Source organism: Alosa alosa, chromosome 5, assembly GCF_017589495.1.
Source record: "Alosa alosa isolate M-15738 ecotype Scorff River chromosome 5, AALO_Geno_1.1, whole genome shotgun sequence".
NCBI classification, from domain to species: domain Eukaryota; kingdom Metazoa; phylum Chordata; class Actinopteri; order Clupeiformes; family Clupeidae; genus Alosa; species Alosa alosa.
Genome location: NC_063193.1, coordinates 29,809,413 through 29,824,412, shown reverse-complemented (window position 1 = coordinate 29,824,412; position 15,000 = coordinate 29,809,413). Strand labels below are relative to the sequence as shown.

The 15,000-nt window shown below is 46.7% G+C and overlaps 1 protein-coding gene across 1 annotated transcript in view; it reads right to left on the bottom strand.

The window, feature by feature from the left end:
- Window positions 1-9,931: 9,931 nt before the first annotated feature.
- med27 (mediator complex subunit 27) overlaps window positions 9,932-15,000 on the bottom strand; it is a 104,211-nt gene continuing 99,142 nt past the window's right edge. Inside the window, exons 7-8 of the mRNA XM_048244553.1 lie at window positions 12,094-12,171; window positions 9,932-10,081 (exon numbers count right to left, since the gene is read on the bottom strand). Of these exons, the coding sequence (XP_048100510.1) occupies window positions 9,932-10,081; window positions 12,094-12,171 (228 nt within the window). The remainder of the gene's footprint in view (window positions 10,082-12,093; window positions 12,172-15,000) is intronic.

The following is a 15,000-nucleotide window of genomic DNA, read 5'->3' as shown; positions in this document are numbered from 1 at the left end:
CTCACGACTGAGAACTGATTTAAAGAGAAATTAGAGAGAATTAAACACACATCTTGGAAATGTTTGAGGTATTAAAGGACCAGTATGTAGGAAATAATGGAAAATAAATGGTAACCATTCCAAAAATGATCACCATTTGTTGTCAGAGAGTAAGGAAACACGATGAATTGACAACATTACTATAACCTGTAAACCCCCGTAAAACCCATGAAAAAAATGAGTTCTGGGCGAATCTCTTGAATTTTCGTTTATGTTTTGAGCGATTAATTCTAGAATAGTGTATTAATAATGGGCTGGTGTGTCCTCCCATTTGTGTTACCAAATTAGCAAAGGCCAACTGTCAACTTGCTGTCAGTTGTAGTCATGAACCCCACGAGGCAGGCAAATCTCCAAAATTAAAACAAGAAACAAATTAAGTGGACATCGGAGGAGCTTCCTGAGATGGTGGCGTCTTCGATCAAACGAAGAATATCAAGTCTGACACAGAGCTGGCTATATTTCTCCACAACAGGTAGCCTAGGCTAAACTTCCTCTGCACGCTAACTTCAGCTAAATATGTTACGTTGGTTAGAGAGGTATTTTTGTTTTCACTGTTTCCGTAATGTGTAGCTGGGTCATGGTTGGAGAAACGTTAAAAGCAGCTGCAGGTCAACTAACGTTAGCTAAGTCTTCATTAGGCTACATCTGGCAACCCAGAAGAGGCTCACGTCTGGTAGTCTTGAGAACGTTCACCAGTGTTTTGATTTTGGCCTACAGAACGTTCGGTAACAATCCTACAAATTGCTCCTTTAAAAGGCGGTTTCCATAATTGTAGGACACAGCTGGAAATTAGTTAAGTATATTGAGGTGTGTGTGTGTGTGTGTGTGTGTAGCAGGTGTTGCTTTCTCAGCAGACAAGTGTTTGCTTTGGGTCCTCTGACAGAGACACAGGCACTTGAGCAAGACGCCTATGTTGGGTCCTCTCACACCTCTCAGACACCTATGTTGGGTCCTCTCCTGGAGAAGGAGGCTCTGGTCAATCTACATCAAATAGATCAGAGAAACAGCAACACACTCCGTGCCTTGAAGTGTGTCGTGGCCAGTTGAAGTGTGTCATGGCCAGTTGAAATGGCAACAAACATTCACCTGAAAGCAGAGATGGCATGAAGATGGGAAAGACCAGTCAAAGGCCAACTCATTCCCGATTCTGAAAGTATTCTGAAAAAAATAAATAAAAAACAATCCCTCTGTTTGATGTAACCTAGAGTGTCATTACTATGTAAATCCAGGCTGATGCAGACAAACTAAAGCAAGTTTTGAAAAGTTCTCTTCCAAAGTTCTCGTGGCATGAGGCAGGAGGGGGAACTGGGGCAGGTAAACACTGTGAATAATTTATTTGTGTGATTGCTCAGGTCGGCCCACACACACACAGCTGAAACACAACACACACACACACAGGAGGCAGATTGCGAAGCTCACACACCTTGATGCATCTATCACTGCACGGAGGGCCAGCTGCACCCAAGGCCTGCTTGAACAGGACCACAGGTGAAAAGAGATTCAGAGCTTATGGCCAGTGTGTTTGTGTGTGTGTGTGTGTGGTTAGGCAACTGTGTCCCCTCAGATGACACAATGTGTGTGTGTGTGGTGACTGTGTCACCTCAGAATATGTGTATGTGTATACTAATTGTATGTGTGTGTGTTTGTGTGACACATGACGTTCCGGTGTGAAGGGTTTCTGTGCAGACAGAACACTTTGTATCCATCCATATAAAGGGCCAAACGCAGATCTGTTGGGCCTCAACATTTACAGTGTAAATCTCACAAACGCCTGCTGACTGCTTGGCAGCCGTGGCCTACTGGTTAGCGCTTCGAACTTGTAACCGGATGGTTGCTGGTTCGGACCCTGACCGAGCGCCGTTTGTAGCAGGCAGCTCACTGCGTCAGGATTAGTGTGTGCTTCACCTCCCTGTGTGCTGAGTGTGTTTCACTAATTCACGGATTGGGATAAATGCATGGGATGAAAAGAGTATATATACTTATACTTACTATACTATATCTGTCCTGTTTCCCAATATTACATGAGGGGTCAGGCCAGTGTCACAGGAGTTTCCCTGACCATCCTCTATGTAGTCAGACTAGGCTCCTGTGCATCAATATTACTCAATCTTGACAGTCTAAATTCGACAAATGTCAACACACACACACACACACACACACACACATCTCTGTTTCCCATTATAAACAAAATATTAGGTGCTTATGTTAGTGCCGTGCCATTGTGAAGGCCTTCTGTGAGAATGTCTTCTGGGTAGTCAGAGTGCTCCTGAATGTTCAGCAACTATAAAGTAATACTTCTTTTGAAAATACTTTACTTAAAAGTCTTTGTGTTTTTCCGGTCTCACCCTCTCCTCCAACGATCTCACTTTAAAGATCTGATCTGAGAGGAGAGAGATTTCTGATCGTTCCCCCTGAGCTCTGTAATCATTAACTAGAACTCGGCCTGGGTGCATACTAGGTATTAACCGCTCAGGAGAGTTCAAAAGGATCGGCCATCTCGGCCTGCCAATTATTTTAGTGAATGTTCAACAGTGTGAATACGGAGAGTGGCCTCCCACTGAGTCTGTCAGTGGAGCTCGGACACTGAAACGTACACAGGGTTGAACTAGCCCACAACACACACTGTTTACGCCATCATTAAGGAAAGGTAATAGCACAGAGCACATCAGTGGCAGGTTTAAACAGTCAGTGTGTGCTAAATCTGCAATGACATGGAGCTGCTTCCCTTCAGACAACTGTGAATATAAATACTGTTTTAGTGGCCAGTGAGACACACACACACACACACACACACACACACACACACACACACACACACACACACACTTCCCTCATGGGATCAAAAGAGTGTATATACTTCTACTTTCTTATACTTATACACACACAGACACACACACACACAGAAGTGTGTACACAGAAAGTGTAGAAGTACAGGAAGTCCAGAAACACTGTGTACACAGGACGTACTGGTTGTCTGAACATTGTTGGTTTTCTGAACATTCTAAAGACGGCAACCAACAACTGCCAAACTTTAGAGCATCAGGGTTTGTTGCCGCTGGTATTGGTGAGTGTGTTAGAGCATTAGGGTTTGTTGCCGCTGGTATTGGTGAGTGTGTTAGAGCATCAGGGTTTGTTGCCGCTGGTATTGGTGAGTGTGTTAGAGCATCAGGGTTTGTTGGCACAGCTGGATCTCTCTCCACCTCCCTCTTCTCTCTCTCCATCTCTCTCTTCTCTCTCTCTCCATCTCTATCTCCCTCTTCTCTCTCCATCTCCCTCTTCTCTCTCCATCTCTATCTCCCTCCTCCTCCATCTCCCTCTTCTCTCTCTCCATCTCTATCTCCCTCCTCCTCCATCTCCCTCTTCTCTCTCTCCATCTCTATCTCCCTCCTCCTCCATCTCCCTCTTCTCTCTCTCCATCTCTATCTCCCTCCTCCTCCATCTCCCTCTTCTCTCTCTCCATCTCGATCTCCCTCCTCCTCCATCTCCCTCTTCTCTCTCCCTGTGCTCCTTCCCCCCCACAGGCAAGAACGCTCCTTTCTGACACAGCTGGGTCTATCTCTTTCTCTCTGTCTCTCGATCTCTTTTAGCTCACCACTTCTCAGAGGCAGGACCACACCCCTACACGCCTGGCTTACAGGAAACGCTCCCTCCCTCCCTCCAACCGCACCCCTGAGGAACTGATGTGCTGGTCTTCCTCACCTCCTACCCCACCTCCTCCTCCAGCGTTTCCCTGCAGTCAGCTGGATGCGTGTAGTACTGGGCCCTCGCCCCAGCGTCCCCTGAATGACAATACCAGCCTATTGACCCCTCTCACCCACCCGCTCACCATCGTGGCATCGAGTCAGGCGGGACACGCAGGTCCAAAGTCAGGAATTTAACATTTAGCAAACATTGCACTTATTGACTGATTACAAGAACTGCTGTTGTACACACACACACACACTTATCCTACTTATTTCCCACCTTGCCCACAATCACTTCACTTCTGTTTGATTTGCAATACTTTACTTTAACACTGCTGTACAACTAATTGCACTGTGGAGGTAGCCTGGCTAACATCAGACCTCATCTCATTGAGATGGGGTCTGGGAACTACAACTTCATTTTCTCATATTTGAGACGTGGTTTACGAATGCCCAGAGCCGTTTATTGGCCGCTACGAATGTCTATCAAATGCGTCTGTACATAGCTCATAACCGCTTCGGCGTGTCGTCATCGTTTTGCTGTCCCCCCTCCGTTCTGTGATTGGTTCCTTCGTTGAGGTGAAAACGAAGTCCATGGAATCCAGGCTGCCTAGCAGCATGAATAAAATCGCACGCAAGGCAGCATGGGAAAACCCAGGCTAATGTGGAGGACAAATACAGTTCTTTTTGAGTTTATTTGATTTTAATGCCATCAGGACAATGGAGAGTGGTCACCTTTGGGCACTCCAGCATGGTCACCCTCGGGCACTCCAGCATGGGCTCGATGGTGTTTTATGCCCCCAACGTTGTCTTCCAGGCAGCGCTGCCACCGCTGATTTAAAGGCACCTAATCCTAATCCTAATCCTAACCCCAACCCCAACCCTAACCTTAACCCATGCCTAACCATAGTGCCTTCCAGGCAGCGCTGCCTTGAAGACAACGCAGACACCAAGAAACCCAGCGTGGGCACCCTCGGGCCCTCCAGCATGGGCACCCTCGGGCCCTCTAGCGTGGTCTCTGTGGTGGAGGCTGCCCCACGCTGATGCCAGAGCGGGGTCTGTTGTCCATCGGTTCCACCTTCGGCCCCAGAGCTTCCTGCTGGCCTCCCAACACGGTGGCCCAGCACAAGCTGTTGGGGCGAGGGTGGGGGGGTTGGTGGGTAATCGGGTCCCCCCCCGAACAGACCCAGGCACAGCACTGCTAACAACCCCCATCCTTCCCCAACACTCCACCAGAGCGGGATGTGAAGGTCTTTAGAGGAGCATGTCAATCCCACCAGTCCGAGCTCCAGTTTTACTGCATCACAGGGTGCAGTTTGAGAAAATAAAAACGTTCAGCGTTGCAGAGGAATTTTAACAAGTAGGGTGGGTACTGCAACTGGGGAAAACATTGACTTGGAATGTTAATCAGTGTAGCACTAACAGCAAAGTTCTGCACTTCCTTTTAGTTTTACAAACAGGAGAGAAAGTAGGATGGACACAGAGAATGGATAGGGTTCTCTCTGAGTGTCAGAACAGACAGGGTTCTCTATACGTTCAGAACGGACAGGGTTCTCTATGTGTCAAAACAGACAGGGTTCTCTCCGAGTGTCAGAACGGACAAAGTTCTCTATGAGTGTCAGAACGGACAGAGTTCTCTACGTGTCAGAACAGACAGGGTTCTCTACACGTTCAGAATGGACAGGGTTCTTTACGTGTGTCAGAACGGACAGGGTTCTCTATGTGTCGGAACATTCAGGGTCATAGATATACAGTTCTGGAAAAAAATTAAGACACCACTGTTAATAGTTATATTCAAAATTAAGAGACCACTGCAGATTTGAACATGACCGTCAACTCATTTCAATGTCACGGTGCAAAATGTGCAGTGGTCTGGTGAGCTGTTTATCTATGTGCAGTGGTCTGGTGAGCTGCATATCTATGTGCAGTGGTCTGGTGAGCTGCATATCTATGTGCAGTGGTCTGGTGAGCTGTATATCTATGTACAGTGGTCTGGTGAGCTGTATGTATGTGCAGTGAGCTATATATCTATGGGCAGTGGTCTGGTGAGCTGCATATCTATGTGCAGTGGTCTGGTGAGCTGTATATCTATGTGCAGTGGTCTGGTGAGCTGCATATCTATGTGCAGTGGTCTTTATATCTATGTGCAGTGGTCTGGTGAGCTGTATATCTATGTGCAGTGGTCTGGTGAACTGTATATGTATGTGCAGTGGTCTGGTGAACTGTATATGTATGTGCAGTGGTCTGGTGAGCTGTATATCTATGTGCAGTGGTCTGGTGAACTGTATATGTATGTGCAGTGGTCTGGTGAGCTGTATATCTATGTGCAGTGGTCTGTATATCTATGTGCAGTGGTCTGGTGAGCTGTATATCTATGTACAGTGGTCTGGTGAGCTGCATATCTATGTGCAGTGGTCTGGTGAGCTGCATATCTATGTGCAGTGGTCTGGTGAGCTGTATATGTATGTGCTGTGGTCTGGTGAGCTGCATATCTATGTGCAGTGGTCTTTATATCTATGTGCAGTGGTCTAGTGAGCTGTATATCTATGTGCAGTGGTCTGGTGAGCTGTATATCTATGTGCAGAGTTCTCTCTGTGCAACATTCATTGACCAGGTGCTTAAATGTCAATCACCATACCGCTCATAAAATGTCTATATTGTAAATGTTTTTAAATAGAAATGTTGGTGGTTAACTACCGGTAATTTATTATAAAGGATTACATTACAAAAATGTAAAAAATGATAGAAATATGACTTTATTACATTAGGCATTGTGGAAAAGTGCTGTAGAAATATGACTATTACATTGGGCATAGCGGAAAAGTGCTGTAGAAATATGACTTTTTTACATTGGGCATAGTGGAAAAAGTGCTGTAGAAATATGACTTTAAACATTGGGCATTGTGGAAAATGGGCTCTACCCTGTTGAGGCAGGATTTGATGGGTTTGTTCAGTGTGCAAATGTGTACAGGGAAAGAGGAGTGGAGCTACTTAGCTCTTGTAATGTGTGTGTGTGTTATTGACATGGAGGGGTGATTTAGTGCATGGCTGAAGAGAGAGTGAAAGAGTGTGTTTGTGTGTGTGTTGGAGAGTGAGAGTGTGTGTGTGTGTGTATGAGACAGGGATGCAGGGTACATGAATCACTGCTCTCCTTAACGTCTGGCCTTGCTGCTATTTGTCTCTACCCCTCTCGGTTCTCCATTCATCAATCACACGATCAGCGTGTGTGTGTGTGTGTGTGTGTGGTTGAGTGGAATGGGGGGCACCAGCAGGACAGATGTGCTGGAGGTTGGCACTGTGTCCCTTTTCCCTAGAGAGAGGGTGTGTGTGTGTGTGTGTGTCACACACTGAGGTCACACACCCACTGACACACACGGAGGGAGGAAGTGACCCATGTCGGCCACCCCAAGGGGCCGAAGCACACCTGCTTCGCTGGACACCGAGAACGAGGCCAGGTGACGGAGGGACAGCGTGCTCCCAGCCCGCTCGCTCACCCACCTGGGTCAGATTGGTGTGTGTGTGTGTGTGTGTGTGTGTGCGGTGGCAGAACAGAGCAACCCACCTGAGTTTAGGGCTTCCTCACGCTCCATCTCACTGCCCCACCCCTTTCACACACACACACACACACACACACACACACACACACACACACACACACACACACACACACACACACGTGGGACCTGGGCCCTGCCTAGAAAAAAAACACATCAATTATTCACGGGCAAGATGGAGCCCAGCTTAACGTGTAATGGCGTGCTCCTCTCCCCTCCCATGCCAGCCTCCGCAGCTCAGCAGCTGCACACAGGGGCATCGCGCTGGCGCACGCGGCTATTTCCGTCGCCTGAGCGGGCGTGTGCATGGGCATGGTCGTCTCCGACCTCCAGTATTAGCTTGTCACCTCGGTCTAAATGATGCATGCGGCGGGGCGGGGCGGGGAGGGGAGGGGCGGGGGAGAGCGAGCAGCGGAATGCTCCAGCCCTAATTTCTAGGTCAACAAGGTCCGCATGTATACTTGATTCATTTTTGAGTTCCTGTCTTGAAAAGGCTTCCTTGGGAGGGAGTGTGTGCTCAGGATGGCCATGCATAATTCATCCACTGTACGTACACTTTGTAGTTTTTTGGGTGGGCACACACACACACACACACACATAATCACAATCACACACACTTCAGCATGTGCTGCTGCTGCAGCTGACACTTTCGCAAGCAGTTCACTGCGAAAACTTCACCTGTAGATACGAAATGAATGACATCTGGGAAATGGGCCTCTACAGCAGTGAGCTGGAAAACAGCCGTTAAAAGGCACTTTTCACTGCTCCACCAGGTCACCGTACAACGCACGGAGACCAGACGAGACGAGAGGAGACGGGAGGAGAGGAGAGGAGACGAGACCAGACGAGAGGAGAGGAGAGGAGAGGAGGACGAGACGAGACCAGACGAGAGGAGACTAGATGAGAGGAGAGGAGAGGAGACCAGACGAGAGGAGACGAGACGAGAGGAGACGAGACGAGACGAGACGAGACGAGACGAGAGGAGAGGAGAGGAGAGGAGAGGAGAGGAGAGGAGAGGAGACCAGACGAGAGGAGATGAGAGGAGACGAGAGGAGAGGCCTGACACAACACAAGTTCACAAGACACACCGGTGTTTAACCCTGCTGGGTGCTTTATAAGGCACGGGCCTTGTTTATAAGACACCTTACTACCTTTTAATATTATTCAGTTTCTAAGGTCCTTTTTCCTTTCAAAATGAAAAAAGAAAGAAAGCGAAAAGCATTTTGAGCTTTTAACCTTTTTTATACATTGACCTCCCATACTACAATAATTATATAAATGCATTCATAATTGAAAGAATGAATCATATGCACTGTTTATCAATGGGAAAAGACTTAATTACTCCACCAGGACAAAGTGTATTTACAGGGTTGACTCATAACTTGAAGCCACCAGTGATGGGAGAGACATGAAATGAGTACAATAACACAGTCACTTAAAAAACAATTCTACACGTTTATTTGATCATCCTTTTTCTAAACCTTTTGAAGAGTACACTCCCACTCAGCGAGCTATTCTACGCCAGTCACAAGCCTCATAAAGCAGCTTGCTTCCCTGTTTTACATACAAAAAAAGAAAACGACTTTGACCAGCATTTCCAGGGCAGATGATGAAATATTGAAAAGTGTTCCTGTACAAATGGGACTGCTTCAGACACACGAGCAGGGAGCCATCAAGAGAAAGCACGAGAGAGAGAGAGAGAGAGAGAGAGAGAGAGAGAGAGGGAGAGAGAGAAAGAAGGAGGGGGAGAGGGAGAGAAAGAGGGGAAGAAGGAGGGGGAGAGGGAGAGAAAGAGGGAGAGAGAGAGCAAGAGAGAGAGAAAGAGAGGAGGAGGGGAGAGGGAGAGAAAGAGGGAGAGAGACAGAGAGAGGGGGAGATTGAGTAAGGGGGGAAAAGGTAGAGAGAGAAAAAAAGGAGGGAAAAAGAAAGAGTGATCGAGAGAGAGAGCAAGCGAGCAAGAGAGAGAGAGAGAGATAGAGAATACACAAAAAGAGTATAAAAAAGAGAGGGAAAACACTCTCTCCAAAATATTTGGTGCGTGAAGTTATGGGGCGCGTGTCAGCTCAGAAGAACGTTCTTTTGTATTCAAAAGTGGCAGCTGAAGGGAACGCACAGAAATAGGTCACAGGAGAGTTCCAGCACCCAAATAAAAACATCATGGCCACAAAACAATAAATATGTTTGGATGTGTGTGTGTGTGTGTGTGTGTGTGTGTGTGTATGTGTGTACGCGGGATGAGTGCTGAGTGAGGGAAAGAGGCTGAGAGGTATTTTTAAACACACACATGCCGTGTGTGTATCAACACACACCGCAGTAGTCTGCACACCAGAGGGTACAGAGTAATCAGCAGAGGAGTGTGTGTGTGTGTGTGTGTGAGTGTGTATGAGTTTGTGTGTGTGAGAGTGTATGAGTTTGTGTGTGTGAGAGTGTATGAGTTTGTGTGTGTGTGTGTGTGTGTGTGTGTGTGTGTGTGTGTGTGTGTGTGTGTGTGTGTGTGAGAGTGTGTGAGAGTGTGTGAGAGTGTGTGAGTGTGTGTGTTGAAAAGCTTTTGTGTTTTGACGAGACGGTGCTGTGCTCTGCTGGGGTTCTGAAGCTCTTCTCAGTGGGTTCCACGGGTTCTGCTGGGAAGAGACGGAAGGGGTGGGGTCGGGTTGGTCAGTCAGTGTTCCGTTCCATCACTGGCGGCACATGTCGGAACTGAAAGGCATGGAAGTCCCGCCAGGTGGGAGGGAGGCCCTCCTGCAGGTAGCGCCCGCATCGCTGGCACGGGGTCTGGAAGAGCTTGATGTAGCTACGCAACCACGTCTGGGGTGAAGAGAGTGAGGGAAGAGAGATGGAGAGATGGAAAGAGAGAGAGAAAGAGAGAGAGAGAGAGAGAGAAAGAGAGAGGGAGATAAAGGGAGACATGGAAAAGATGAGGAGTGAGATTGGGGGAGAGATGAAAAGAGAGAGAGGGAGAGAGAGAGAGAGAGAGAGAGAGAGATAGAGAGGAAGAGAAAGAGAGAGAGATGAAAAGGAAAGAGAAAAGATGACAGACAGAGAGGAGATGGAGAGAAAAGAAACTGATCAGACAAGCCTGCTGAATGTCCATTAATCATTATCCACACACACACACACACACACACACACACACACACACACTCTCTAAATACATACACAGTCTACATATTCATGCTTTCTCCTTCATGCATACATTCATGGGTGCATACTTACATACCCACACACACAAACACATGCTATTGCCACGAGCACGCATACACACAGCGCCACAAGACACACGCACGACATGCGCACATGTACACAGACACAGACACAGACACAGACACAGACACAGACACAGACACAGACACACACACACACACACAGAAAGATCGAAACACGATGCTGCAATTGCTTCCTAGAGACATGTTTAGAATCATATTGGCTAATATCTCAGTCATCATGAAGAACATGAAGAAGAATCGTAATATGTCAAAGAGCTCTGCACACACACACACACACAGACACAGACACACACACACACACACACACACACACACACACACACACACACACACACACACACACACACACACACACACCACAAACCTCAACAAGTGTGGTCAGCCCAGGGGTGTGCTTGTGTATTTTTTGTGTGTGTGTGTGTGTGTGTGTGTGTGTGTGTGTGTGTTGATTGTGGCTCATGCTTGGCTTCCTGCATCTCACAGCATTGACATGAGTGGTAGGGAGTGGTGTTTGTGTGTATGTGTGGGTGTGCGTGTATGCATGATTGTGTGTGTGTGGGGGTGTCCAGTCAAACCACTCATCGATCTGGTATCAGGCAGGCTGTGTGCTTGTGTGTGTGTGTGTGTGTGTGAAGGGGGGTTCACTGTGCACCCCAACCCCCTGCTGCCAACACCCAGCTGGAGTTTATTCACACCTGTCAGAACACATCGCTGGCCCCCATTCGTCTGGGACTCATAGAGCCGTGTGTGTGTGTGTGTGTGTGTGTCAGAACACATTGCTGGCCCCCATTCATCTGAGAAACTCCACTTGGTTGCCCTGATTACAGGGCCAAGCAGCTCTAATGACCCCCATGGAGCTGTGTGTGTGTGTGTGTGTTTGTGTGTTTATGTGTGTGTTCGTACTGTGAGTGGAAACAGATAAACATATATGGTCATTATACATACAGAGTGACTGTGTGTATGTCTCATCGTGCAGGTGTGTGTTCTATGTGTGTGTTGTCATATGTTTGTATTGTGTAAGGTGTGTGGACTGTGTAAAGTGTGTGTGTGCTGTGTTCTATATGTACGTTGCATGACATGTCTGTGTGAGCAGGTGAATGAGTGTGTGTGTGTGTGTGTTTGTTCTGTGCTGAGGGTGTGGCGTGACTGGTTGTTAATATATGTTTGAGTGAGTAAGAGAGTGTATATGAGTGTATTTGTGTGTGCATGAATTTACAATGTGACATGCCTCTAAGCATGTGTGGCCAAAATAAGGAGAAGGTGTGTATAGATGTGTGTGTGTGTGTGTGTGTGTGTGTGCGCGCGAGCGTGTGTGTAATGTCACAGGTTAGAGTGTGTCGAGGCACTGGCAGTGTTTGCACTTTATGTGTATGTGCCATGCAGTTTACATATATGTGTGTGTGTGTGTGTGTGTGTGTGTGTGTGTATGCATTTGCAATGTGACCACAGGTTTGCATATGTATGTGTGTGTGTGTGTGTGTGTGTATGTGTGTCTGTGTGTGTATGCATTTGACAACAGGTTTGCATATGTATATGTGTGTGTGTGTGTATATGTGTGTGTGTGTGTGTGTGGTGTGTGTGTGGTGTACCCACCATGAAGGAGCGCACGACCACATCAGGCATCTGGGGCAGCTGGTAGTGCAGCAGAGCAGTGGTGGCGTGATCAGTCACCTGAGAGAGAGAGAGAGAGAGAGAGAGAGAGAGAGAGAGAGAAAGAAAGAGAGAGAGAGAGAGAGAGAAAGAGAGAGAGTCTTTGACTTTAAGGTTCCTTTATTTACAGTCAAAAGGAAACCAAGTAACAATAAAAGCAGCCCGTATTAATACCCCACCCCACCCCCTGGGTGAGCAAGAGAAGAGAGAGAGCGAAATGAGAGAGGGAGAGAGGAGGATAGAGAAAGAGCAAGGAGGAGGGCAGACAGACATTTAGGTAGAGGTAGAGAAAGAAAAAGAGAAAGAACACACACACACACACACACACACACAGACACAGACACAGACACAGACACAGACACACAGACACACCGACACAGACACGCACACACAGACACGCACACACAGACACGCACACACACAGACACAGACACAGACACACACACACAGAGGAGGGCAGGGGGTGGGGTGACAGATGAAAAAGAGCTAGAGTGCATGTGAGTGAGTGTTTCTGTGCATCACAGTGGAAGTCTGAACAGCTCAGTCAGAGACAGTGTTTTAAGCGGTCCGAAATTAAGCGGTCGTTTTGAGTCATTTAAAAATATTTTAACGATATTCGGGTCATTTGCGGGCGGGTCAGTTAAAATTAATTAAATATATATATTTTTAAATACTTAAAGTATCACGAAAAGGCTAGCATCAATATTTAACCCATAATTGCTTTTCAAAGATATCATTGGTTGAAGCATACAGTAGACCTACTTGCCACATGGGTGGAGAGGTAGAGATGGAGACAGTAAAGAAGCTGAAGACGCTAGAAGTTAAAATAATAAAGACACCCCTCCAGGAAAAGCCATATATGGGAAATATTTGGAAATGTTCTTAAAGAAGATGACAGTAGTGCAAGTTATGTTCTATGTACTTCTTGCAAAGCCATTTAAAAGTATGACAGCCACAAAACAGGCACGACCAACATAAAGTAACTCGTCACAAACGCGGCAGTGGTAGACTAAGCCTTCTTCACAGCCAACCCGAGTAAGTGCAATTCCCAGACCTCATGCAAGCAATAGATAGCTTTATATACTGAACTGGAACAGCTTTTTTTAGACTAGGTACAAGACCTATTGACAAGTCGCTCAGTAAAATAATGCTGATCCTTTGCCACCTGCCCATGTTAAACTTTTAGCCTACAGCCGTGAGCAGGTAGCTTGACGAGCCAGACCCACATTGCTGCCGCTAAGGTGCATCTAGATTTCTAGGCTAGTGAGCAGGCGCCTGCCTGCAGGCATAGATGTTATAGTACACAGGCTACACAGCCATATCTACCGGTATGTATAGGCCATACAGTATAGGCTTGCGCATGCATTACAGTTACTTTGTTCGTTGTGTCTGTGACTTTAAACAGTGTAGCCTATGTGCTTCAGTAAAGCTTGTGCTTCATTCAGCATTATAAACCAGTTCTTATGCTAACGTTTTGACCAGCAATGTATCTCTCTTGCCTCCTTGCTGCCTTCACCATTTCTGTTTTCGAAAGAAAAATGGATGTCCATGGCCTTGAAGTCTTAGTGTTTAGCTAATCCTTGGTGGTTGCGTGCGTGCTTGTGCTCTTATTCTCATTCTCTCTCCTGTGCAAACATTATGTCCTGCATATGTGTAGTTCTACTGCAGAACGTTTCGCCAATAAATTACTTTGTTTTACAGAAATGGCCTACTGTCACACTGCATGGTAGGCTATAACCAAAGCACACATTTTGTAAATAAGCGGGTCAGATCGCGGGTCGGGTATAATTTTGTCCTAATTAATATTCGCGGCCCGAGTTGCAGTCGGGTTGATTAAAATATCGGCGACCGCGGGCCGTTTGTGACCAAACCCGCGCAACATTGGTCAGAGAAGTAAATCTAGAAGTTCACAGAGACGCAGACTGCACTGGCAGGGGAAACACACACACATACTCATTCAATCAATACACAAAGCATTTAATGGCCTCAGGACACCCTCATGACCTTCACACAGCCTAAAAGTCATACAAAAAGCCCTCATGACCTTCACACAGCCTAAAGGTCATATGAAATGCCCTCATGACCTTCACACAGCCTAAAGGTCATATGAAATGCCCTCATGACCTTCACACAGCCTACAAGTCATACAAAATGCCCTCATGACCTTCACACAGTCTAAAGGTCATATGAAATGCCCTCATCACCTTCACACAGCCTAAAAGTCATACAAAATGCCCACAGCCTAAAAGTCATACAGAATGCCCTCATGACCTTCACACAGCCTAAAGGTCATATGAAATGCCCTCATGACCACACAGCCTAAAGGTCATACAAAATGCCCTCATCTCCTTCACACAGCCTTAAGGTCATACGGAACGCCCTCATCTCCTTCACAGAGCCTAAAGGTCATACCGAACACTCTCATGACCTTCACACAGCCTAAAGGTCAACCACAATGACCTCATCTCCTTCACACAGCCTTAAGGTCATACAGAATGCCCTCATGACCTTTACACAGCCTAAAGGTGTACACTACCCTAGGATAGGTTACAGTGTGCCGCAGTCAACTTCGATGGTGGATAATATTTCTACTTATTTAGCATCATCATTATTTAAAAAAAACAACAAATCATTGTTTTTTTTTAATCATAATACGTTATAGTCTTTAGCCTTTGGCAATATTGTGTATAGCCTATGGCAATATTGTACTTTCAGCCTAAATCTTATTAAACTGATATTAGAGAGAGATGGTGGTGATTTGGCAGTATACTAGAGAATGAGGAGAAGAGGACTGCTAAGAGAGATGGTTGCAAGTGTTGGCGTGTGTGTGAGTTTGTGTCTGTTTGGGTG